Genomic DNA, 23,524 nt, shown 5'->3' on the forward strand with positions numbered 1-23,524 from the left:
TCCAGCCACCATTTAAATTTCCCAGAATGCCACAACACTCCCGGGCATGGTGAGAAATTTAAATAGCAGCTAGACCCAGCTGCCTGGTAGTGGCTAAAGTGCCCAGCTGGAAATGGGTTTTGTTTTTTAAGGGCTCCAAGGCAGATGTCCATGGTGAGTTGTTTCAGTGTGTTGGTTCCCCAGCAGCTGCCCAAGAACACCAGGCACTAAGACCAGGTGCAGCAATGGGGAATGTTTCACCTGTTAAATTCCTGCATCCTATATATATATCTTAAAGGCACTGCTAGAGAACTAGGGCTGAACAAAAATGACATTTCGTTGGTGAAAGATGATACCTTTCACCCTGCCTGAAGGTGCCAGAGATTGAAATTGGAGCCTTCTGAATGCAAAGCAGATGCTCTACCATTGAGACACTGGCTAATGAAAGTCACCTCCTACTTGGTTTTGGGTCAGCCCTAGTGCCAAGCATATAGCCCAGTCCTAGGTATGCTGACTCAGAGGTATGTCTTATTAGGTTCAAGGGGAATTTCTCCCAAGTAAGCAAGTACAGGATTTTAGCCTTCTTCTGTATTTGCTTTCCTCTTTTCATTTGCTTAGTTCTTGACAAAGCCTTACACGCTCTTTGGAAAATGGAACAGATTAACGGAAAATAAACACATTTGCTTCATTTGCACAGTCTTATCGCAAATGTTCTTTCTTTCCTATGGTACAATATGAGCGGTTGGCACACACAGCCTTCTTTCCATCTGCAGATTTGTGGAGGAATTTATCTTGAGAGTAGCATGATTCCATGACTCCCTCTGTGGGAAGCTTGGTTTTATTTGCCACTCTGTCATTTATTAATTGGAGCGATATAAATGACTATTTAAACAATTGTTTTAGGGTGGTAGGATTCAGAACGGCAAAGACTTGCCAGGAACGATACAAGAGCCACCCCTCACCTCCTGCCCTGGCCATTGTGAGCTCACAGGGTTCCGGATGCCGTAGCAATTCCATGACAGATCTTCTCTCCCCGCCCCCCCCGCCCCATCCCCACACGTACACTTTGGATTACTGCGCTAAGATTATTAAGGAATGTGGAAACCCCAAAGCAAATAATTTACATTATGTAGCTTCAGAACAAGAGCACAGCTTCTCGGAGATGTGAGAGCCACGACTACAGAAGTCTGCTGTGAAGGATTCTTCTGTTCTCTTTGGGACAATCCAAGCCTACAGGCCATATCAGGAACAAATGTGGATAGCCTAAAGGGAAAAGGAGTGAAAGGATTAAATCCACATTTGGTAGAATGCCTTAAAATTCTGTCCGTTTCAGACTAGAAACAACCTTGTGCATCTTCACTGGAAGGAGAAGAGGAAGAGTACTAATGTTTTAATCCAACTCATTTTGCTGGGGCAAGAAACACTCACATAATGGCATTCCTTGCTGGTAGTTCTCTGCAGATATAGCTCAGCTCGATTTCCACATATACTGTAAATCTAAACATATATTTGAAGTTCGGAATTACTTAATTCTCACCCACTTGCAGCAGCTTCTAGACTTGGAGGAACTCTGAGCCAGTCCACCTTGATTTGCATAGCTGGATAACCAGCAAACCATCCATATTCAACCTTCGTTGCAATATTGTAGTCTCGACAATCCCAGCCCCATTTTAGATAACCCTGAGAAGAAATAGGTAGTGAATTTTATGCCTCTGATATAAAAATCAAAGTAGCTACATCGCTGCAGTTACTACACTGATTTTTCATATCACTGCACTCTTCTGTTTCCTTAACCGTTACTGGGAAATGCAGTTCTAGGTTACAGTCTTTAAAACGAAAAAAAGCATGTTAACCAAATACCATAGTGGCCTCTGAAAGTCAAGTAGCACTTTCCGTCCATTGCAGCCCAAGGTCACAACTGAGATGGCATTTCTGCCACCATTTGCAATGAATCTTTTCAGGCAGAACTTCCAAACAACTGCCTGAAATAAAAGCAACCAGCAAAATGGCAACCCAAGAAAATCTGTTAAGAAGCAGGCCACAACTGAAATAAACTTCTTTCTTGCTTTGACTCCTTTACACCTGTGGCAGCCCTGTTTAGGGAAGTTCTTAATGTTTGATCTTTATAGCTTTATTATTATTATTATTATTATTATTATTATTATTATTATTATCATCATCATTATTATTCTGCTGGGAGCCACCCAGAGTGGCTGGGAAAACCCAGCCAGATGGGTGGGGTATAAATGATAAATTATTAATAATTATTACTACTACTACTACTACTACTACACCCCGTGGCCCTGACTTTGCCACCACCTCTCCTCAGCCCTGTCCACATAAGCAGCAGATACACTGGTGCCAGGAGTAAGGTGGTTCTGCAGCTCTGCCCCACTACTACTGATAAATATTGTAATTGTTGCTGAATGACTTGGTTGGGAAAATACAGTATTTTTGGTTATAGAGTTGTTTCTTACCTCAGCCTTCTGAGGATCAAGAATGGAAATACCAGCACAGAGCTTGGGTCTTTTGGATTCTTTCAAGTCTGACACAAAGACTTGTACTGTAGGCCTGGAAGTGTGTAACTCATCGTGGAGCTCAAGGTGAAATATGGTGACCTTCTTCTCATTCTGGATAGCACGGAGATCAGCAACCAGCACCGATGATTTATTGTGTCTCAAGAATTTGGGCTAAAGTCAGAAGTAAATGGGGGCGGGGACTTACTTCAGAAACATTACCACAAACATTTTCACACTGTTCGAGCAAAACTGAACAGCACACTGGAATTTAAATACATCTTCCTGGTATAATATGCTGTTTTGCAAAACATTTCCAATGAAATTCTATTGTGCGAGATCAGATATTTAATGAGGTTATATCATTTAAAAGGTCCTAATTTTATCAGCACAAGGGCTGAAAAAACAAAGCAGTATTAAGTAGTAGGCTGGATATTAGTTAATAAGCCAAAAACATTTTGAAATAGGTTCATAATCTATGAAAGCTTTAGTACACTAACTAGTAAGTGTATTTAATAATGCAGCGATTTTAACTCCCATATATATGAACTATATAGCCTAACTACAACTGAGCAGACTACAGGGTAGGTGCTGAAAAAGTTTCCCCATTCATTGTGATAGCCCATTTTCACATGCAAGTTATGAATATGTATGAGTGGCCCAGCACTTAGTCGTAAGCCTGGGTGCTTTCCCTCTGAGAGTCTCACCCACCCACCTCTTTTCCATTCATTCCCTCTCTCCTCCACACACCTTGGTTTCATTTTCATTTCAAGCCATACAAACCAGTTTGGTTCCTTTACTCTTCTTGGTTTTAGCATCCTCTTTCTTCCCTTTAGTCTTCCACTTCTTTCTCTTAGTCTTTTGGTCTTCATAAGAAGAGGATTCATTATCTACATTATCTTCATCTTCATCGGTGTGCCTCAGGTGGATTGTGTTTGAATGCGATTTAGAGTCTGCTTGAACCTCTAGCTGTATTTTGGTTCTAGCCGCTTCTGTCGAAAAACCCGTGCATGAGTTAGAACAATAACTATTGAAAGGTAGACAACCATCAGTTGTGGGGAGCATCAGGTAGGGTGTCAAGCGTTGACATTACTGGCCCACAACTGTGCAGGGTGCCAGGGGGTGGGGATGACTGCTGCCCTCCAGAGCTTCCAGGCCTTACTTCTCCTCCTAACATGCAGCTGCTGCTTGTTCCTCCCTCCAGACATGCAAAGAATGACCAGAGTCAAGAGATTCTCCCCTTCTTCTGAATAACTGTGCACTGGGCCCAGAGAAGGAGGGCAAGCAAATGGATAGCAGTGATGGAGATGGGTCCATTTGTGGAGGGAAGGACCAATGGAGAGCATCTTGCCCAAGGGCTCTTCAAAGTTGACACTAGTGAGCATTGTGGGTGTAGATTACTGTTAATGAACCTATTGACCTACCGCATGGAAAATGCAATGAAACCTTTCTCCAGACCTAAACACATTTGCCTGGAAATATTTCCCATTGATTCATAGGGTGCACACTGCCCAAACAGATCAAAGCTGGTGAGATTTCCCCCTTTTAGTGGGGCTTCTTGGTCACTTTTAAGATGACAGATAATTCCTCAGCACTTTATTCTTCAATGATAAGGAGAAACTGCATTTATGAAAGTATTTTTCTAATCAAATGTTTGATGCTCTCCTTTTTGCAAAGAATTGACTGCCATGGGGTGATGGGATGGGGCTTATGCAGAGTATGGAGGGAGACCCCTAAGAAAGGCAAAGTATTATTGTATAGGAATTGTTTACAATTCAGTATAAGGGTTGAGAACCACAAAATTAGTGTGTGTATTCAAGTTTGATTAGTAATGATAAATTTCTAATAGAAACTGTACCTGGTTTCACAGCTAGTTTGACTTCGCATTGCCCAAAACACTTGTGTAGGTATGCATCTTTGAAGAACGCAGTGCTGCACTCTTTCATGGTGAAACATGTTTGATATCCTAAGCTAGATAGTTTGATATATGAGCTGGGTGAACACATTGCGTTTCTTTGACTGTGGTGAAACTCTTCTTTCAAGCCATAAATGAATGCCCGTGATGCAATATCAAAGACACTTCTTTGCTGCGTTAAAAAGAGCAACAACTGATAAAATATTGGACAGGAAAAAAGTAGTAAATAAATTCTGAGGCTATTCCCCCCCCCCTTATATGAAACTGGATTTACCTCACCAGATTAGTTAAAGCTCAGATAGATAGTTAAAGCGTAGATAGGTAAACTGGGTGCCCCAACGCGTTTCCACAAAGTAATAGGTTTTGTGAAGTTGTATTATATAGATAGGCTACAATTGTGAATTACTGAAACGGTATATATTTACTTCACAATATTTCAGTGGATAAACAAATATTTTGATTCTTTAATTGAGCATATTGGATAAGTTTGGAAATTTATAAATAAACTGGAATCAGCAGCAGGACCTGGATCATCTGCTGTGTGTATATTTACAATGTACTATCCATTACCCTTTTGGTCCTAACTTTTGATGATCCAAAGCATTGTTCTAGAACATCAAATCCAATCAGGTCTGGCGGAACCGGGGTCATCAAAGGTGAATTTGGTTCATCCGCATTCCTTGACACAGCATAAAATTTAGTCCTGAAAACACAGGTATAAAACACTCAATATGTAAGTGGAATAAACCAAATATACATAATATAAGGTCGCTGTAATTTTCAGTCCAGTCATTCTCATGTTTGTCATGACTTGAATGAATGACAGAGGTGATACTGAGAACAACTGAGACACAAATGAGGCGTGTGATTCAGGAATCTGCGGGTGGAGAGAGTTGGCCAACCTTTCCAAAGCACACTCCAGATATCGTTGTGTCGCACATCCTTTGTTGCTCTTGGAATTCCACTGTAGTGAGAATTGCATTTTGATCTGTAGTAGCCACTTTAGTGTCTATTGAGGCTGACCCTGAAGTCCTTACTTAGGCAAAATTCTCATCTACTTTATTGCCTTGGTAAGGACTGCAAGATCAGGGCCACCAAATACCGGTAACAGAAATTGCCTGTAAAGGTAAATAGATGCTTAGAAACCACTGAGAACATGACGAATTAAAAAGAAAAAGCAACCCTGTATACTTCCAGAAGTATTACTGCATTAAGAAACCAACATATATTTATAATTTTTGCAACAGCACAATTCACTGCTATTTGCCACAATTAAGTTATAGCTACTGTACCTCACAGCCAATAATTCTGTCTGCTGCTGGACTGGGGTCATTTCAAACTTAAATATTTCCTCTTTCATGTCTATCTTGGCATCACATTTAACCGGCATGCTTGCATGGAATTTAGCGTGGAATTCAAGACCAGATTGGACATGTGGTGTGTTGATTGCCATCACTCCTACCAGATGCGTTGATACGCTGAAAAAAGATGGAAATACCAACTTAGATAATAATGTAAACTATTCCCTCGCACTCACAGTACACACATTTAGAATCTCATTCAATATGAAACATACAGAATGAGAATCTGTCAGTAAATATAACCACAAGGGACTATTAGTGATTCAAACATAGGAGCCGTGTCAATATTTTTGTTAGATCATGCAGATTATGAATTTTAGTGGCAGGGGACTTTCTTTCTTGGTGGAGTGGACTTGTATAGTTACAAATAAACTCAGATATTAAAGAATTTTTTTAAAGGCTTTTGTCACCTTTCCTTTGAATGGAAGCCAAACCTGGTTAAGCACTGCCTCTGTAATTTCTCACAGATTGAGGTAATGGAAGCACAAAGCAATATTCTTCTTTGATATAGGTATAGTGCTGTCCGCTACACCTGCAATCTGACATTCCCAGGTGCCAGGTGGCCCCACTTGAGAAACTTGCAATAGTGTGACTCATGTCTCCCATCTTTGGAACAGAAGACAGAAGGCCAATGCTAGTCAGTTGGGCACCACCAAACCCCAGTTTGGACTATGTAAACAATTCCTTCCTAATTTCGCCATTCATCAGAAAATTAAGCAATCCTAATTTCATATCAGCAATCATGCCTACCTTGAGTTAATGTCAGCACTAAGAAGCAGGCTGGCTTTAAGCAACTGTTCTGGTCCAGAGTCATTAGTCAAAGAAGGAAATATCTTCCCATTGACTGTAGGAAGTAAAAAAAGAGTGATTAAATGTCAAAAGCATGAAGCGAAAAAGGAACTCAATACATGGATTTGCTGTTAACAGCTAGCATATTTTCATTTTCACAAATGTATAAGCAATTCACTAAGTTCTAGGGATGGGTGAATCTGTCAATATTGGTTTCTCTGAAGTTTCTAATTTTCCAGCAGCTCACTATGTTTCTGCATCAGTTTGCATGAGTATGAGTGTGTGTGTGTGTGTGTGTGTGTGTGTGTAATCACAAAAAGTTGTTGGCATTTTAGTGCATATTTTCCCAGGATGTGCATTTCTGCAAGCAATTTCCCATATACATATTTTGCTAACATAGCATTTTGCATGTTATTTTCATGAATATGTGCATTTTTAGGCACACTTTCCTCTAATATGCACATCTGTGTACACATTTTCTGGATGGGGAACTACACCGCAAAATCAGGAGAAGTGCAATTTTTTGAAGGATAGCTGCTTTTCGCTTCACATACTGTTTCTGAGAGTGAAAATTAGATAGCTTTGTGCAAGCTGAACTGAATCTCTCCACCATCCCCAGTGATCACTAACAAAGCTAAGGGGGTATGGGGCTGTACCAGTGCTCACCTTTTGCTGAAACATCTGCCACGCTGGCGCCATATAAGCCAAGTTCCAGTGGGAGGCCTACACAGGTAGGTACAATGTGTCGAAGTTCTCCTGCCAGTATGGGCTGGGTCCATCTGCCTGTTATGCCATTTTGGAACAGAGCAGTCAGCATCTCTGCTGGTTGGGTCACAAGCTAAGCAAAATTAAAGATGCAACTGTGTTTAATCAGCAATTAGAGATGGAGAGTATTTCTACACCCTTCCAGACTGACAAAAGTTGACGTACCTTCACAGCCTTTTCAATGAATTCTTTGTCAACCAGAACAAAGGCAATATCATGACTAAATAATTTCAGAGAGCTGAACAACTGAGGCTTTTCTGAAGAGAGTTCCTTCCATCCCTTTAGCTGGCAAGAGAGAAATGATTGGTTTTTTTGAGGTTGCTTATAGTCATGTTGGGTTTCACATAGTGTCAATTTACCTTTAATTATTGCAGAAATTATATAGTTGCTAATTGAAACATACTCATTTGGTTTTCTTTGGACAAGGGGTGGACAACTGCAAGCCTACGGGCCCCTGGGCATCTCTATATCTGATCTTTGGGACTCTCTCCAGGTCATTACCCTTCTTTGAGCCATACCCCTCACTGCCCCTGCTCCATGCTCTCCTTTATTTATTTTGCCTGGCAGGAATTTATCATTGACCTATAATGCCTTCTGCGTGCCTGGATGCAACAATGTATTTATAGACATCTCCAACTTTGGGGTGACTGAACCAAACCACTCTGTGAAGCACCTGTCCCCCTCCATTAAACAGCTTGCCTAGCCACCTGCCACCCATGCTGCTCGCTCATTTCCCTATCTGCTATCACACCAAAATTGGCGTAGTCTCCAATAGATGGTCGCACGAATCACAGCGTGACGACACCCTTGCATTTTATTTATATAGGAGGAGATCTACAGATTGTGTGTGCATGCACATGGTTGTCACTGATTGACTGATTGACTGATTAACTGACTCTCATTGTTAAGACGTACTGTAAACCCACCATGGGAAAGTCTGAAAATGTGTTGTTTGCAACTCCTCTAAAATGGGAGACTTGAATTGTACTCTTCACAGGGGGTATAGTTAAATGGTGGGATTCACTCCCAAAAGCGGCTTTACAAGAGGATTAGACAAATTCACAGAGGAAAAAGTTATCCATGGTTACTAGTCACGATGACTATGTTCTGTCTTCACTGGCTGAGGCAGTATGCCTCTATATATACCATTTGCTGGAGAAAATGCTGTGAGGAGCATGCTTTTGTACTCAGGTCCTGCTCACAAGTTTGCCATAGGCATTTGGTTGGCCACTGTGATAACAGAATGCAGGACTTGGTGGAACTTTGGGCTGAGCCAGCAGTGCTCTTTTTATGTTCCTATGCTAGCTAAACACCTATTATTTGCTACAAATGTTCTCTGAAACTTCTTGAAACAAACAACTGAAAAGGTTGATAAATGGGACATTTTGGCAACAAATGGTGAGAACATGGGGTAGTGGAGATCAAGCCAAGATACACATGGTATGCAGTGTTTGGCTCTGGGAATAAGCTTTTGACTTCTCTTAGGAGGGTTCAGGCTAGATGGGGGATTGTTGTCCTTTCAGCTACTTATCAGGTGTGGTCGGAGGAAGAGTGGTTTGCGGCAACATCCAGAAACATGTATATTCATGCATGCAAAATGCAGCGGCTACTAGCCACAATGGCTATGTTCTATGGCCACTGTCAAAGGCAGTACGGCTCTGGATACCAGTTGCCAGGGAATTGCAAGTAGACAGGGTGCTGTTGTGCTCAGGTCCAGTTTATGGGTTTCCCACTGGCATCTGGATGACAAGTGTGACAACAGGATGCTGGAATGGATGGACCATTGGCCTGATCCATTGGGGCAGTAGTAACCACCTTCAGCAGGAATGAAGTTAGGCTAAAAAAGCAAACGAAGTGGCAGGCCACATTTCCAATTAAAAATCTACTGCGATTCAAACTAACAACAACAAAAAGGCACACACATACCAGTTTCCCAAGCGCCCTAATTTTTTTGTACATTGAAGATTCAGCAAATGGAATATCTTGTGTTTTGAAGATATCAGCGAGGCCTTCCAGGTCGAAACGAACCTATGTAAAACAAATAAGCTTTATATGCGCAAAAATATGAAGTGCAGAATCTCTGAAGAAAAGAAAATGAGGAAAGGTTGTTTAGTTAATCTTTGTAAAGAAAAGGCCTGGAGGAAACTAAACAGAGCAGAGAAGATATTGGAGGAATTCCATTGACAGTACGATTTCATCTCAGGTAACTTCTTTTCAATACCTTCCCTACAATGAAGCATCGAAACACAAACTGAAATGATTATTTGGAATAAGAGGAAGTCCAGATAGGAAGAAACCAGTGGTGCTGGAACCTTCAAACGAGGGATGGAGGAAAAATTCAATTCAGTTCATATTTAAAGCTGAATCTATCAAATTTGCACTTTTCAAAACAAATGAGAACCGAAACACAGCTATGTTTGGAAATTCATTCAGATCTGAATTTTGAGGTGCAGTTTTCCAACCTAAGAAGGGACGCGGGTGGTGCTGTGGGTAAAACCTCAGAGCCTAGGGCTTGCCGATCGCATGGTCGGCGGTTTGAATCCCCGCAGTGGGGTGAGCTCCCGTCGTTCGGTCCCAGCTCCTGCCCACCTAGCAGTTCGAAAGCACCCTTAAGTGCAAGTAGATAAATAGGTACCGCTTTATAGCGGGAAGGTAAATGGTGTTTCCGTGTACTGCGCTGGCTTGCCAGCTGCAGCTTAGTCACGCTGGCCACGTGACCCAGAAGTGTTTCCGGACAGCGCTGGCCCCTGGCCTCTTAAGTGAGATGGGCGCACAACCCTAGAGTCGGACACGACTGGCCCGTACGGGCACGGGTACCTTTACCTTTACCTTTCCAACCTAACAATGCTTACAGAAATGCATATGTTAGTGGAAAGTATGGATAAAAATTGAGATATCAGTGAACATAACAAAAAAATGCATTGTATTTGGGGAAATTGTTCCAAAAATGTGTACACTACATACAAAAAGCTGTTTGTTAGGAGAAATTCACACTAAAATGCTGGTGAATTTCCATAAGGTTTTTTTAAAAAACGATAATCTGCAAATTGCTGCTAAATGTGGAAAACTGAATATAAGATTTAAAAAATTCAGATACTGAGAGAACTGGAATTGATAAATCTTTCCCTCCCTACTTCACACACAGTATTTTTCTGGGCAGTGTTCCTTTGTTTATGATAAACTACCATTCTTGCCCCTGGCAAGCAACATGGCAGGTTGCTAGGGACAGGAGGAATATTAGCATGCAATGGAAACAAATCATATTTGGCCCTGAGCATTATAGCTTAGATCGCTCCTGATGTAGCTGGACTACCATTACATCTGTACAATACATTTAAAGTACTCTTACACCACTTTGGCAGTCATGGCTCCCTCCCCCTATCCTGGGAACTGTAGTTTGTTAAGGGTGCTGAGTGTGGTTGGAAAATCCCTTGGAGAGCTCCAATTCCCAGCACCATTGACAAAACTGAGCCCTTAATTTTAAGCTTCATGCCTTCAAATAATAATAATAATGTTGGATCTAATGAAAAAGCTAACATTTTCCTCTAAAATCGTAGCTTTAGAAGAAGGAATTATATAACATTTTCATTGATATGTACTTACCTCTGCAATATCCATTGCTGAAGTAGCGTAGTAGCCTCTCATCTTTGCAAGGACTGATGGAAACAGAGTCTTTGGACTATTCATTAGGTAGACTCTTCCAATTGCACCAGCTCTGTAATTTCCTATGATAGGAATTTACAAAATAAATAAAAACTGTTTGCTGCTCGTTGTAGGATTTGTTCCACACAGACAATTAGATGTGATTCGATATACTCGCAAATTACACAGCAAGTGGAATCATAGCGAGACAGCCTTTGGTCCATTTAGCTTAGTAGTGTCTACACTGATTGGCAGCAGCTCTCCAGGGTTGCAGGCAGGGGTCTCTCCCAGTACGTATGGTGCTCTCAGCAGTGCCTCATCCAAAGAGTGCAGTTCCCAGGCAGGGATATAGGGAGCCAAGTGATCCCTTAGACATCCTGATCCCAAGTTGTTTAGGGCTTTAGATGTGAAGACGTTTTGCCCTGCCCCATCCCAAGCATACTCGTCCCTTTTGAGGATAGCTGCAGAATTTTGTGGGGGCTTAGCTCCCTTCTTGAAAATGGCCCCCATGGCCCCACATAGATGGTGCCCCTGGTACGGGGAGATATATTGCATGACAAGGCCCTGGGCCCTCCCCCAACTCTTGGAAAATAAAACCCACGGACACCAATATGTTGGGTTAATGGGATAATTAAGGCCACAAGTTTATTGGTTACAGATGTGAGCAGTACTGGCTTAGGCATTGGAACTGAACTAACTATATCTGACTCCTGCCCACCATGCAGATAGTCTCATAAGGGTTAACCACCAGTAGGAGGAGCCCTGTTGCTGTACATCAAGTGCGAGCTCCCCCAGGGTCACCGATGAGATCGTGGCATGGCCCTAGCCCATACCTGGGCTTTGGACAGGATCCACATTCCTGGATCCCTTTAACGGAATACCCTTCAAGAGGAGGGGCAGCTGAAGGCCACTACTTCCCCTCCCATAAACAAGGTTTTACCAGTGCCTAACCACCAAACCTTACAAAGTTGTGACGATTGCTACGAGGCAGGCGAAAACCACATGGCTGGTGCCAATTTGCCAAGTGGGAAAATTCCTGCCTGGCCCCCTAAACAGGTGACCAACTGTGGTCCATAGCGAAGCCAAAGGCAAACGCATGAAACTAGGGCGGGAGGGAGGGCAATCCAACACAGGAGGAGGCAAGAAGGAAGAGCCCCCTGGCCACGCAGTAGTTTAAATAGCGTAAGCCATGCCCCCCGGTTGACCAGATAGGTCGGCTAGGGACCATGACGCAGCCGGGTCCCCCAGTGATGTGGGTTACAGAAGGGTTTTGTAGGTAAAGATAAGGAGTTTGTGCTGGATTTGACGATGGGGAGGAAACCTGTTTGAGGAACGAGTGCTGGTATGAAGTCAAAAGATCCCTCACCACTTCACCATCTAAAGTCCACGACATTGACATGGGAACTTGGAACATGAGTCTCCCTTCATCATAAGTTCCTCTTTTAATATATTACCAAACCACAGCATGGGATGATGCAGCCACAATCTTTTGAAATATAAAGATGGAGCTTCGTACAGCAGCAACATCTTGCAGGACAAGTAATCCAGTTTAAAAAGAAAAAAAGAAATCATGCAGCCGAACCAGTTACTTACGGTAGAAGCCATCGATGTGGATGACGCTGCTGTAGCGAATGCTCAAGTTCTCTAGTCTGGGAGAGAGCAGCATGATGGCAACTCTGCAAGCTGCAGACCTAAGGGACAGCAGTGGAACAATATCATAATCCTATTTAAGCAGTGCTTTTTTTCTTAAAAAATGTTTAGGGGTACTCTCATTTTCCTTCTCATATTGAAATACTGCCCTTCAATGAGGCCAAACTTAGATTCACAAAATGTCTAGGGGTATGCGTACCCCTCTGAAAAAATCACTGTATTTAAGGCACTGCAATAGACTTAGCTCCTCGTGGGATGCGGGTGGTGCTGTGGGTTAAAAACCACAGAGCCTAGGACTTGTTGATCAGAAGGTCAGCAGTTCGAATCCCCGCGACGGGGTAAGCTCCCGTTGCTCGGTCTCTGCTCCTGCCAACCTAGCAGTTTGAAAGCACGCCAATGTGCAAGTAGATAAATAGGTACTGCTCTGGCGGGAAGGTAAACAGCGTTTCCGTGCGCTGCTCTGATTCGCCAGAAGCAGCTTAGTCATGCTGGCCACATGACCTTGGAAGCTGTACGCTGGCTCCCTGGGCCAATAAAGTGAGATGAGCGCCGTAACCCCAGAGTCGGTCACGACTGGACCTAATATTCAGGGGTCCCTTTACCTTTACCTTTAATAGACTTAGCAACTTTCAGGAAGATGTTTACTTATTATGAAGAGGGGAATCAAAACCCTGCACGTTGTTTTTTGTTTGTTTTTAAAGACCCAAGTGGAGTTTAAAGGTTCTCCTAGTCACATGGGGCCTGCTCAGGGGTCGACCTTGGCCACATGCTGCCCTGTGCAAGGCCACATGACGCCCTCCCCCCAGACCTTGTGGCGCTGGCCTAAGCCAGGCTTTGGGAAGGACATGTGAGGTTCTGGCAGGGTCCTAGAGCACTCTCACTTCTTTCCCAAAGGCCTGTAAGTGCTTGCCCATCTTTGGGAAGGAGGAAGGAGGGCTCTAGGGCCCTGTCTGAGCCCTCATGCCTCCTTCCCAAAGCCGGGCAACTGCTCACCAGACTTTGAGAAGTTGCCTTTCTTGGCTATGCGTCCGGTGCGACTCCCTGGCCTGCTTTTTGATGAGTGGATGCTGTGCAGGTGGGAAATCAATTCAGGATCCAACCACATAGGGTGGGCTGACTGTGTCGGTTAAGGATGTAGAACCTTATTTCTGTTGAAGGCCGCTTTCCCTTGGGGTGTAACATTTGGGGGGCTGCATGCTGGTGGTGGGACCAGAGTAAAAAAAAAAGTGAATGACCACCAATCGTCTCTCTCCGACCCTATTTCTCTCTCTCTTTTTGAAAGACCCTTCCCTTCCAAACAGCCAGAGGTGTGAACCAATTGCTTGCACAGGGCTTTTGCAACCAGGCCAATGGAGCTCCAGTAACCCTTGATGCTGTGCTGGTTTACTAGGCTCCCTTGTTTGCAGTTCTCCTTCTACTTACAGGTCATAGAGCTGTGGAATCTTGCCCATGGCCAACACCTTCATGTGCGAATAGGCAAAGCTGGCAACCTGCAGGTTTCTCTCCCTTTGCACGACATTGGCCAAAGCTGTCACTAGAGGGACAGCAGGTTTGGTTTCAAAGAAAACAACACAGGACACCATCCGGACTTTAGAAGGAAGAGAGTTGTTTGCAAAGATCTGAAAGAGAATTTCCCGCACCTGGAGAGAAAAAGGACAATGCCACAAGTTAAACGATAATTTATGTACCAGTAAAGGAAGCGGCCTTATGACTAGAAATGGGTGAATTTGTCAATTTCACGTTTTCCCAATCTCCACAATTTCCACATGTTGTGAAAATCCACCAGCATTTTAGTGCAAATTTCTCCTAATATGCATGTTTGTGTGGCATTTTGCCTAATATACAAATTTTGCAGAGCAATTTTCCCTAAATGAATGCATTTTTGCATGTGATTTCCATGAATTTATGCATTTTTATGCATACTTTATCCCCAGAATAATCATTTTTGTACACATGATTTGGCTGGAGAACTGCTTTGCAAACTTTGGAGAATATACACACATATATACAGTGAGGTTTTTTACTGGTGGGATGCAGGGGGACGCATACCCCTAAACATTTTGTGAATTTTTGTACTTTTGTCCATTTACTGTATTTATTTTTCCTGATTTGAACTATAAAATAGTGCTTTTCTTGAGTCAAAATGAGAGTACCCCTAAACATTTTTTTTTAGAAAAAAACACTGCATATATATATAATAGTCAATTATAGGACCCTCCTACATCTGAGCTGCGGTGTTTTGTATAAATTGGTACTGTAGTACCAGCCCATGATTTGACACTTCGGATGCAATTCAGAGATTAAAAGTTCGTCTGTGACACAAGCAGTTAAATGCCTTTTTGCAATGGCTTGCCGCCATGTTACCCTTCTGTGAGAGAGGGTAGGAAAGGGTCTCTCAGAAGGCCATCCCAGTGAAGCCTCTCATGTGCCCTTGGGAGGATCCTTTGCTAAGCAAATACACTTTTAGCAAAATAATTTGCACCGCACGGCATCCATTTGCTGATAACCCAGGTTCAGTGCCCTACATTAATGTGCATGCTTCCTGGTCCCTATCTTAGATTACACCTGACATTTGCTCTGTGTCCCATTTATTTGGTTAAGAATGACTTTGCTTACTTCTGGGGCTTGCTTCCTTGCTATTTTCCTCAAGGCTAGTACTGCCTCGGTCTGGACATTCTCTGGCAAAGCATCAGCCGTAGATGAAAACCCTGGCAAGAACTTCTTGATGTAATTGATGCTGGCTGGTTCTCCTGCGTTGCCCATGGCCTTCAAGGCCAGCACCATGTCTTCCTCGTGTCCTTCGCTGACTGCACCAGCTGCAAGATCATGGAGAGGCTGGAAACAGAACAATGGTCTCGTGTTAATCGTTCATTTGCTAATCTTTCCTAGGAAGCTCAGGGGTGATGTTTGCCTGTGTGGAATGCACAGCAACTCTAGAACAGCAAAACAACTAGCAGTTCATCCACATAAAACTCACAACTTGAATCTCTATTAGAAAAAATAAATAAACACATTTTCTCTCAGAATGCACATGAACATTTGGAGATGAGAGCTGCTTTGGAATATTTAGGATGTGTGAAAGCCAGGACATGGGACATTACAAAAGGACAATATGAGTGGACTCTCTGTGCCCTTACCACAGCAAAATGACTGATACTGATGAATTGAAATGCAGGTGGCACTGTGGTCTAAACCACTGAGCCTCTTGGGCTTGCTGATCAGAAGGTCGGCGGTTCGAATCCCCACAATGGGGTGAGCTCCCGTTGCTCGGTCCCTGCTCCTGCCAACCTAGCAGTTCGAAAGCAAGTCAAAGTGCAAGTAGATAAATAGGTACCGCTGTGGCGGGAAGGTAAATGGCATTTCCGTGCGCTCTGGTTTCCGTCACGGTGTACCGTTGCGCCAGAAGCGGTTTAGTCATGCTGGCCACATGACATGGAAAGCTCCCTTGGTCTGAAAGCGAGATGAACGTCGCAACCCCATAGTCGCCTTTGACTGGACTTAACCGTCCAGGAGTCCTTTACCTTTACCTTTACCTTTACGCAGACTTGCCATGGACAAATTCAATGATATTTGGAATCCATTCTTACAAATACTGTAAATCTGGTGAAGTACAATAACAACTTTGTAAAGTAAAAAAGAAAAAAAAAGATGTGTGAAAGCCAGGGAATAACTGAGTCTCAATCAAATTCCCACAACGCAAGGCGCCAATCTGCAGGCAGCTTTTGCACACTTTAAGGAAATGTGAACACTGATTTGTTACCTGAAGAATTTCAGCAGGGCAGGGGCGGAAGTCAGTGCAGTGCCTGTTTACCATGGCACCGTATCCTAAGTCAACGATGATGCGAAGCGCTGAGGATTTCTGAACTCCAGGAGAGGTAATCAGATCCTGCAGAAGCCAAAACAAAGACAATGTAATGTGGATATTTGCTAGAACCATTGGTTTGTTTGAAATATATCTGACCCACTTTTCCCAGAGCTCAAGGAGGCTTACAAAAATTATTACATTAATAACTCTGGTACAGAGAATTACAGCTTGAAACCAAAAATAATGACACACTGTAAAGATTTTTCAGCCCTTCCTACAATTTTCTCAGACCCCCAAATCACCTGAAGCACCACCTCCTTCCCTACAGATGCCCTGCTCTAAGTAGTTCTACAGCCCTCAGAAGCTTAGATAGTGCTGACCTGGGAGAGGACATTTTCTGTGGCAGCTCCTAAGTTTTGAAATTCTCTCTCCATAGAGGTGCAACCAGCAAATGTTTTCGGCAAATGCTGAAGACACACCTCCTTTCCCCTAGCCGTTGACACCTGAGGTGTGTGTTTTCAGAACCACCTTATTTCTTCCCATTGCTTTTTTTTTTTTTGTAATTGTAAGCTTTTAAAATATTTTTTAATTTAGTTTTTTTAATTGTTGTAACTTTGACTGAAGGATGAAGGAGAGGTGATGATGATGATGATGATAAAACCAATCATCTTGCTATCTATAAGCCTTACCACACAGACGGACCTTGTGCAATAGTTTAAATCTCAACTTCTGGTCCCATTACATATTTATTCCCGAGAATGTCAAAAGCACACCCTATTCTGACACCCAACAAAATTGCTTTGACGCTGTCCGTTTCAGCACCACTTTACTTCTTCTGCTTGCCCTCACTGATTTGCTCTTGTTTCCCTATGCAACCTGAAGCAAGATCACATGGGGCGTAATAACCAATGATGTCACACCACTATGATGACATCATGGACCCCATAAACAAAATCATCTGTGTCATCGCCACTACCAATTGTATCAAATGGTAGTGTCAGCAAATAAGGACAGCAAGTGCAAAAAACAAGCTAGAAAATGATACTGTGAAGAAACACCAGCCACTTGGGAACAAAAGGATTACACACAGCATTGAAACAATGTCATTATTTTGGGTAATTTGTTTAGGGCTGCTGAGCATATTAATTCTGAGGTAAATCTCAATATCTGAGGCTCAAGATTATTCAAACGCTTTAACCACCTCGAAAAAGTGGAGAGATTACAAACTGATTAAAACTGATTGCATATCATTTATTCAAAAGAAAAGGAAGCTTTGTACTCTTGTGATCTTTTTCACTGAAGGCAGAAGAAAAACTGAGACTAAAATGCTGCTCTGAAGCTCCCTACTGCTTGGGGAAGTGGGTAACATTAAACAGTATACTTACTGCTGCCGCTTTTAAGGTAAGGCTACTGGTTTTTGTTAAATGGAAGGCCAAAGTAAGAGTGAGAGCAGACTCCAAGGAATTGAGAGACTCTTCTTGAATTCTTTGCTTCAGGAACGTGAACGTATTGGTGGTTCCTGCTACAGCAACTGCGCTCAATAGCCAGCGTCTGTAAAGCAAGGTGAGAGATCAACATCTTCTGTTTCCCCTGACTAGTAAGGTCCAGCATAATCACCTGGCATCCTTGGACAACTTCCAGTGCCCCAGCGGAGCCCACCTTTGATGGTTGGCTTGGGCCCCTCTTTTTCCAGCACTCTGCTGACTAGTAAGCCACCATTTCAGTTGCTTAAAATTGCACAGAGCACCCATGATGACCTCCAACCACCCATTCGAGTCAAGTAAGAACTGGCAGTGCACAGAGGAAGGGAGCCACCAGAGGGCACTACACTGAGGTCCCACTCACACCTAGAGCTGGCCATGCCAACTAAAAACATGGGTTGCACATTAACAGCATCAAATACCTGTATAGCTGTCTATCTGAAAATTGTTTCCAGAGAGATTCAAGATCTTCAAGGGTGGCTGCTCGGGAAAGTTCAATAAGTTCCAAGAACTTGGCTGGAGTTTCTGGATGGAGTTGTAGCTGGCTCTCCTGAATTAGCCACTCCAGCATTTTCACCATCTATAAGGTAAACAGAGGGTGAAAGAAACTGGTTATATTCCCTCCTTGACTATCTAGATTCATTTTCTAGGCCTTCCATTCATTTTCTGTTGCAAAATGTCTCACCCGTGGCTCAGGGTTATCGGTCTTTATTAGGTGCAGAGCCATCTGGGGAAGGTCTTCTGGAAACTGATAATGAATATTTCCGTAGTTTTGCAGCAAGTTCCCTGGCATTTTGTCTTGGTTGGTTGTTGTTTCAATCAAAGTCAAGTTTTGTCTGGATGGGGTAAGAAATAAATTCATGTATTAACACTGAGAAGAAGGATTAAGGTTGAAGTCTATAGATTCTGACAGAAAGGAAATGCCTTCACTTTGACTGAGAGAAACCCATGTTCAACGTCACCATGGTGCCCAGTCTGAGGGCTCAAAGCATTGGTCAGTTTAGGATTCTACAACCTGTACATGCAGCTCAATGGTAGATCTCATGCTTCACATGGAGAAAGTCCTGGGTTCAATCCAGGTAGGACTGGGAAAGACTCTTGTTTCAAACCCTATAAGATCTGCTTCAAGGCAACATTCTTGATCCAGCATTGCTTCAAACACTGATTATATATTACTGCCCTTCATCAGAAGATCTCAGGGCAGTTCACAGAATAAAATACAAGGTAAAACACAAGTAAATAATTTAACCAAAACAGCAACACAGACACAATTAAAAGGATATAAATATTAATCAGCCCAAGGCCTGGTTGAAGAGGAACGTTTTTGCCTGGCACCTAAAAATATATAATGATGGTCCCTGGGGTAAGCAGGCCACAAATGGGGAGCCACTACAAAAAAGGCCCGTTCTCATGCTGTCACCCTCCGGACCTCGCATGGAGGAGCCACACGCAGAAGGGAATGATGAACTCAGAGTCTGGGATGGTTTATATGAAGAGAGGCAGTCCTTGAGAGTTCTCTCACTTCAAGAGAAAATCAGCTGACCATTGGAGAGCTGCCATATCTTTAATGTTGTCATCACTTGTTGACCACAGAATGAAGTGATATTTTCATGTGATGCTGCAGCCATCACAGATCAAACACTCCAAACACTTGCATATCCCCTGACATCACCTTAGACACAACACTTTTGAAGGGTTTCCCATACTCAGCTACCAGTCAGCAAGCACAGCCTAATCATGTGCCAATAGAGTGATGTGCATGCATGTGCAAACCAATCCACAATTCTGGTGACATGCTTGTCCCTTGCTCTGATTGTACCACCATGTCAGACATACCTTGCATCCATAACAGCAGTACTACCAACTTCATTGAATGGGGAGATAGTATACACCTGCCGGGAGTCAACGTGTGTGATCAGGGCTCCGGTATCCATGTATTTTAATTGGTAGTTGAAGGCCACAGCCCCTCTTGTGTTTGTGATGTTCTAAGAAGGACAAATAAACTGCTTATATCAAGTTCTTTTAAAATTAACTTGGTTTATACAATTTGAAGCAACCTCCGTTGTGAATATTTACATCAATGGCTGCTGTTAAGGCTCCTTACCAAAGGACATGTAGGACAAGGCCGGACATAGGCCATTCCAATGTTCTTCACAACTTTGTTTGTGCAGTTGCTGAGGTCTTTGGTTCGGGAAATGGTGCTTATATTATTGGCCTTGTCCTCCTGGACAATGTACTTGGTGAGGCAAGTTCCTCCAACTCCATCCTGCAAAGAGCAATGGACAACAATGAAATCACAAAATCTTAGGTCCTAGGAAGATCAGAAAGTCTCGTGCACCATAGCAATGTGGTGTCCTACATAACTGTCTCCCTCACTTCCTATTAACCCATATAATTTAGGTTACAGTTTGTTGAAAGGAGAAATCAGGAATGAACAAGGCACACTAAGCTCATCAAAGTGAAGTGAGTAAAGTCATATGTTTTCAGGATGGGAATAGGTAAGCATGGACAATGCAGGACAACAGATATTTAGATAGACTATGTGGGAAGGAAATTATTTCATTTCTGATGTTCTTCTTCACCCGTGGTTCTCTTGAGGTACCAGAGATGGGTGCAACTTGGGGAAAGTGATATTGTTCCCAATCTGGAGAAAGCTTTCATTTGAAATCAATTTATCTGCAATGAGATCATTGTGGACAAGGCATAATTTATGCGACAAACCTATGCTGAATTCTCCCCCATCCCCAGATGTAACTCATTAGGACGGTTTTGCTTTTATCTTCAAGGTCTGAAAGTTCATTGGTCAATGTGAAAGCCACTCATCATATGTGATCACTACATATATGTTTATTTCACTGCTTCTATATAGCTGGAACCCCTTCATGGATCACTGCCTTGTCATGGCAAAGGGGCTTGAATATATCCAAGAAGCTATGAGCTATGCCGTGCAGGGCCACTCAAGATGGACAGGTAATAGCCAAGAGTTTAGACTAAATGTGATCCACCTGGAGAAGGAACTGGCAAACCACTCCAGTATTTTGCCAAGAAAACTCCATGGACATGAAAAAGGAGAAGCTTTGAGAAGAAAGTGAGAGTTTCCAAGGCATGCTCTGGTTCATGAGGTCACGGAGAGTCGAACACGACTAAGACAACTAAACAACATATAGCTAGAAACCTGAGGTGTGTAGTAGCTTCTTGATCAAATTTGCATGTGATGCAATAATCTCACATCACAAGCTACACAGATGTTTTGCGCTACTCAGACAATGAAGTTCCTTAATTTAGAAAATGTGTGGAGTAGCACATTACTTTTGGCACTCTCTAATATAGTTGGCATGGCAGATTGCGAAAGGGATGTTGGTTAAGGACATTGTCTGGGACAATCTTCCCTAACCTGGTGCCCTCCAGATATTTTGGACTACAACTCCCATCATCCCTGATCACTGGCCATCCTGGTTGCAGCTAACGGCAGTTCTCCAAAACACCTGAATTATACCAGATAAAGGAAGGCTGGCCTAGGAAGTTTGGCAGGATGTCCTTTGCATCTCTTCCAACCCTATAGTTCTGCATGCTGATTCATGTTCATCACTAGATCATTACAGCATCACATTTAATGTATGAATAAGCCATGATAAATCAAACATGACAGAAAGAGCTTTTGCAGCACCACTCATAATTTTGGACACAATGCTCATAACGGAGTTAGCTCACTTCTGTTCAAATGCAAGTCAATAATTGCTAAGTAATCAAGTGATTAAAAAGCAATTAAGTGGTTCACAGGAACAAGCCCTGGGGGACACTTTCCCATGTAAAAACAACAACACATGATTCTAATACTCTAATGTTTGTTCTTAAAATGAGTCATTTTAGAATCTGAAAAGACCCCCCCCCCCCCAAAAAAATCCCATACCTCTTGCAACTCGTACACACTCTCCATCTCATTTACAGATATCTGCAGCAAGTTCAGGATGCCCCTTATTATATTTATGCACTCGAATGAGACATTTTTAAGGGCATAAATATTTCCAATGCAACCTCTTCTGTACTCAAACTTAAATGGTTCAGGAAAACATAGATCCAGCTTCTGAGTGAGAGTGGGTGTTTTGAAGGTCGGATCTCTGGGCCACATTCCATTGTATTCTTCCACTTGTGGAGAAAGGACCTAAGAGCAAAAGCACCAGAAGAGTGAAGATTTGAGCCAAATTAAAATATTTACATGCAAGCAACAGAAGAGTCATATAAGGAGGAGAGAAAGATTTACCTAAATTTGAATGTGGCACCAAAACTGAGAACATGTATCTCCTGAGTGGGCCCTTACTCCCAAGTAACTATGGAAAACATGCCTGAGTAACCTTATTTCTTCCTTCTAGCTGGGACCAGAATAGTACGCTGAGTAGGGTTCATCATGACCTCAGCGCTATTCCTTGTGTTATGACACAACACTTGAAATTGTTGTATACTGGCAAACACTTCATTGTGCTCTGATACAAGAGTCCTCCATTTTGGTTAACCTTGCAACTTATTCTCTTCTGCTGCCTTTCACACACCCTCCCCCTTATCTATTTGGGGTTGCTCTTTCCACCCCCTCTCTTAATAGAGGCTTACCCTCACAAGCTCTGTTCAATTTTACAAGGCCTATCAGAATGACAAACAGCTCCTACATTTCTAAAGCATTTGATGAGGTTACTGTCATGTCCACCCCGCCTTTTATCAGTTTCCCAGACGTACAACTCACTTGTCCACCCCAGTATAAAAAATTGTGTTAAGCTACCAAACTTCCCTATTTGTGTTCAAGTTTGCCCATCTAATTCTTTAGGAGTTGCCGACATTGGTAGGCTGGTCCACATCTTTTTCACTACCTAGTAGAAATCTCCTAGAAGATCCCATGTAGCTACACTGATGCTTATGTCTTTCTGAGCTATTCTGAATAAACGGACCTCACTAGTCTAGCCATGTTTTGTTTCTGTGTGAGTTGTAATAAGCCATTCTCCTTCAGTTCCTTCACGGATTAAAATGTATTGATAACATCTGTATATTTTGGCTGAAAAGGTTAACCCAAAAGTATTGGGTGATATCTAATGTTAGTCATCTTCAGAGTGGAACCACTGAAATCAATAGCCTTAAGTCTTAAGTGTTGATATCACCTTACATACCAATACGCCTAACAAAAGCATCAATGGCATTTTTGTTCTAAAGAAAAGAGCTTTGGGTGGGGGCCCTTCAACCTGTTTCCGCCTGCCTCTCATGAGATTCTAGACACTTGCTTCCATGCTTAAGCTGCCCACCCCTTCTCCACTTAAAAAGGTCCCCTATCAAACCAGCTATCTAAAAAACCAGTCTCTCCTGTATCAGTTTCTACAGCCACAGCAGGCTCTGTAACTCTCCAATGGTATGGTGTAACTTCACCCCTGAAAGCACACTCCCTGAGACAGATGGATGCCAGCCAACCAAAGCCACACAATTCCAGGTGAAGAAAGAAAGTTTAGTCACTAAAATTAAAAATTGTTATCATAATCTACCTTAAGAATGTGGTCTTCCTGGGATACTCTGCTGATCTTTACTTGGCAAGTCAGTTTTAAGACAGATTTTTCTAAATCCCCATCTTCCAATCCAATCTGAAT

General features: G+C 42.7%; 1 protein-coding gene across 1 annotated transcript in view; it reads right to left on the reverse strand.

The window, feature by feature from the left end:
• The window catches only part of LOC307218602 (vitellogenin-2-like), a 27,892-nt gene extending 4,396 nt beyond the window's left edge, over window positions 1-23,496 (reverse strand). Inside the window, exons 1-23 of the mRNA XM_079981070.1 lie at window positions 23,423-23,496; window positions 21,814-22,065; window positions 20,008-20,169; window positions 19,740-19,888; window positions 18,589-18,739; window positions 18,326-18,483; window positions 17,808-17,973; window positions 16,378-16,503; window positions 15,234-15,452; window positions 14,040-14,257; window positions 12,561-12,658; window positions 10,929-11,050; window positions 9,252-9,353; window positions 7,491-7,610; window positions 7,227-7,398; window positions 6,522-6,615; window positions 5,703-5,888; window positions 4,981-5,113; window positions 4,354-4,582; window positions 3,279-3,487; window positions 2,457-2,669; window positions 1,517-1,659; window positions 1,104-1,242 (exon numbers count right to left, since the gene is read on the reverse strand). Of these exons, the coding sequence (XP_079837196.1) occupies window positions 1,104-1,242; window positions 1,517-1,659; window positions 2,457-2,669; window positions 3,279-3,487; window positions 4,354-4,582; window positions 4,981-5,113; window positions 5,703-5,888; window positions 6,522-6,615; window positions 7,227-7,398; window positions 7,491-7,610; window positions 9,252-9,353; window positions 10,929-11,050; window positions 12,561-12,658; window positions 14,040-14,257; window positions 15,234-15,452; window positions 16,378-16,503; window positions 17,808-17,973; window positions 18,326-18,483; window positions 18,589-18,739; window positions 19,740-19,888; window positions 20,008-20,169; window positions 21,814-22,032 (3,528 nt within the window). The 5' untranslated portion in view covers window positions 22,033-22,065; window positions 23,423-23,496. The remainder of the gene's footprint in view (window positions 1-1,103; window positions 1,243-1,516; window positions 1,660-2,456; window positions 2,670-3,278; window positions 3,488-4,353; window positions 4,583-4,980; window positions 5,114-5,702; window positions 5,889-6,521; window positions 6,616-7,226; window positions 7,399-7,490; window positions 7,611-9,251; window positions 9,354-10,928; window positions 11,051-12,560; window positions 12,659-14,039; window positions 14,258-15,233; window positions 15,453-16,377; window positions 16,504-17,807; window positions 17,974-18,325; window positions 18,484-18,588; window positions 18,740-19,739; window positions 19,889-20,007; window positions 20,170-21,813; window positions 22,066-23,422) is intronic.
• Window positions 23,497-23,524: the final 28 nt, after the last annotated feature.

This window comes from Podarcis cretensis, assembly GCF_951804945.1.
Source record: "Podarcis cretensis genome assembly, chromosome: 6".
Classification (NCBI taxonomy): domain Eukaryota; kingdom Metazoa; phylum Chordata; class Lepidosauria; order Squamata; family Lacertidae; genus Podarcis; species Podarcis cretensis.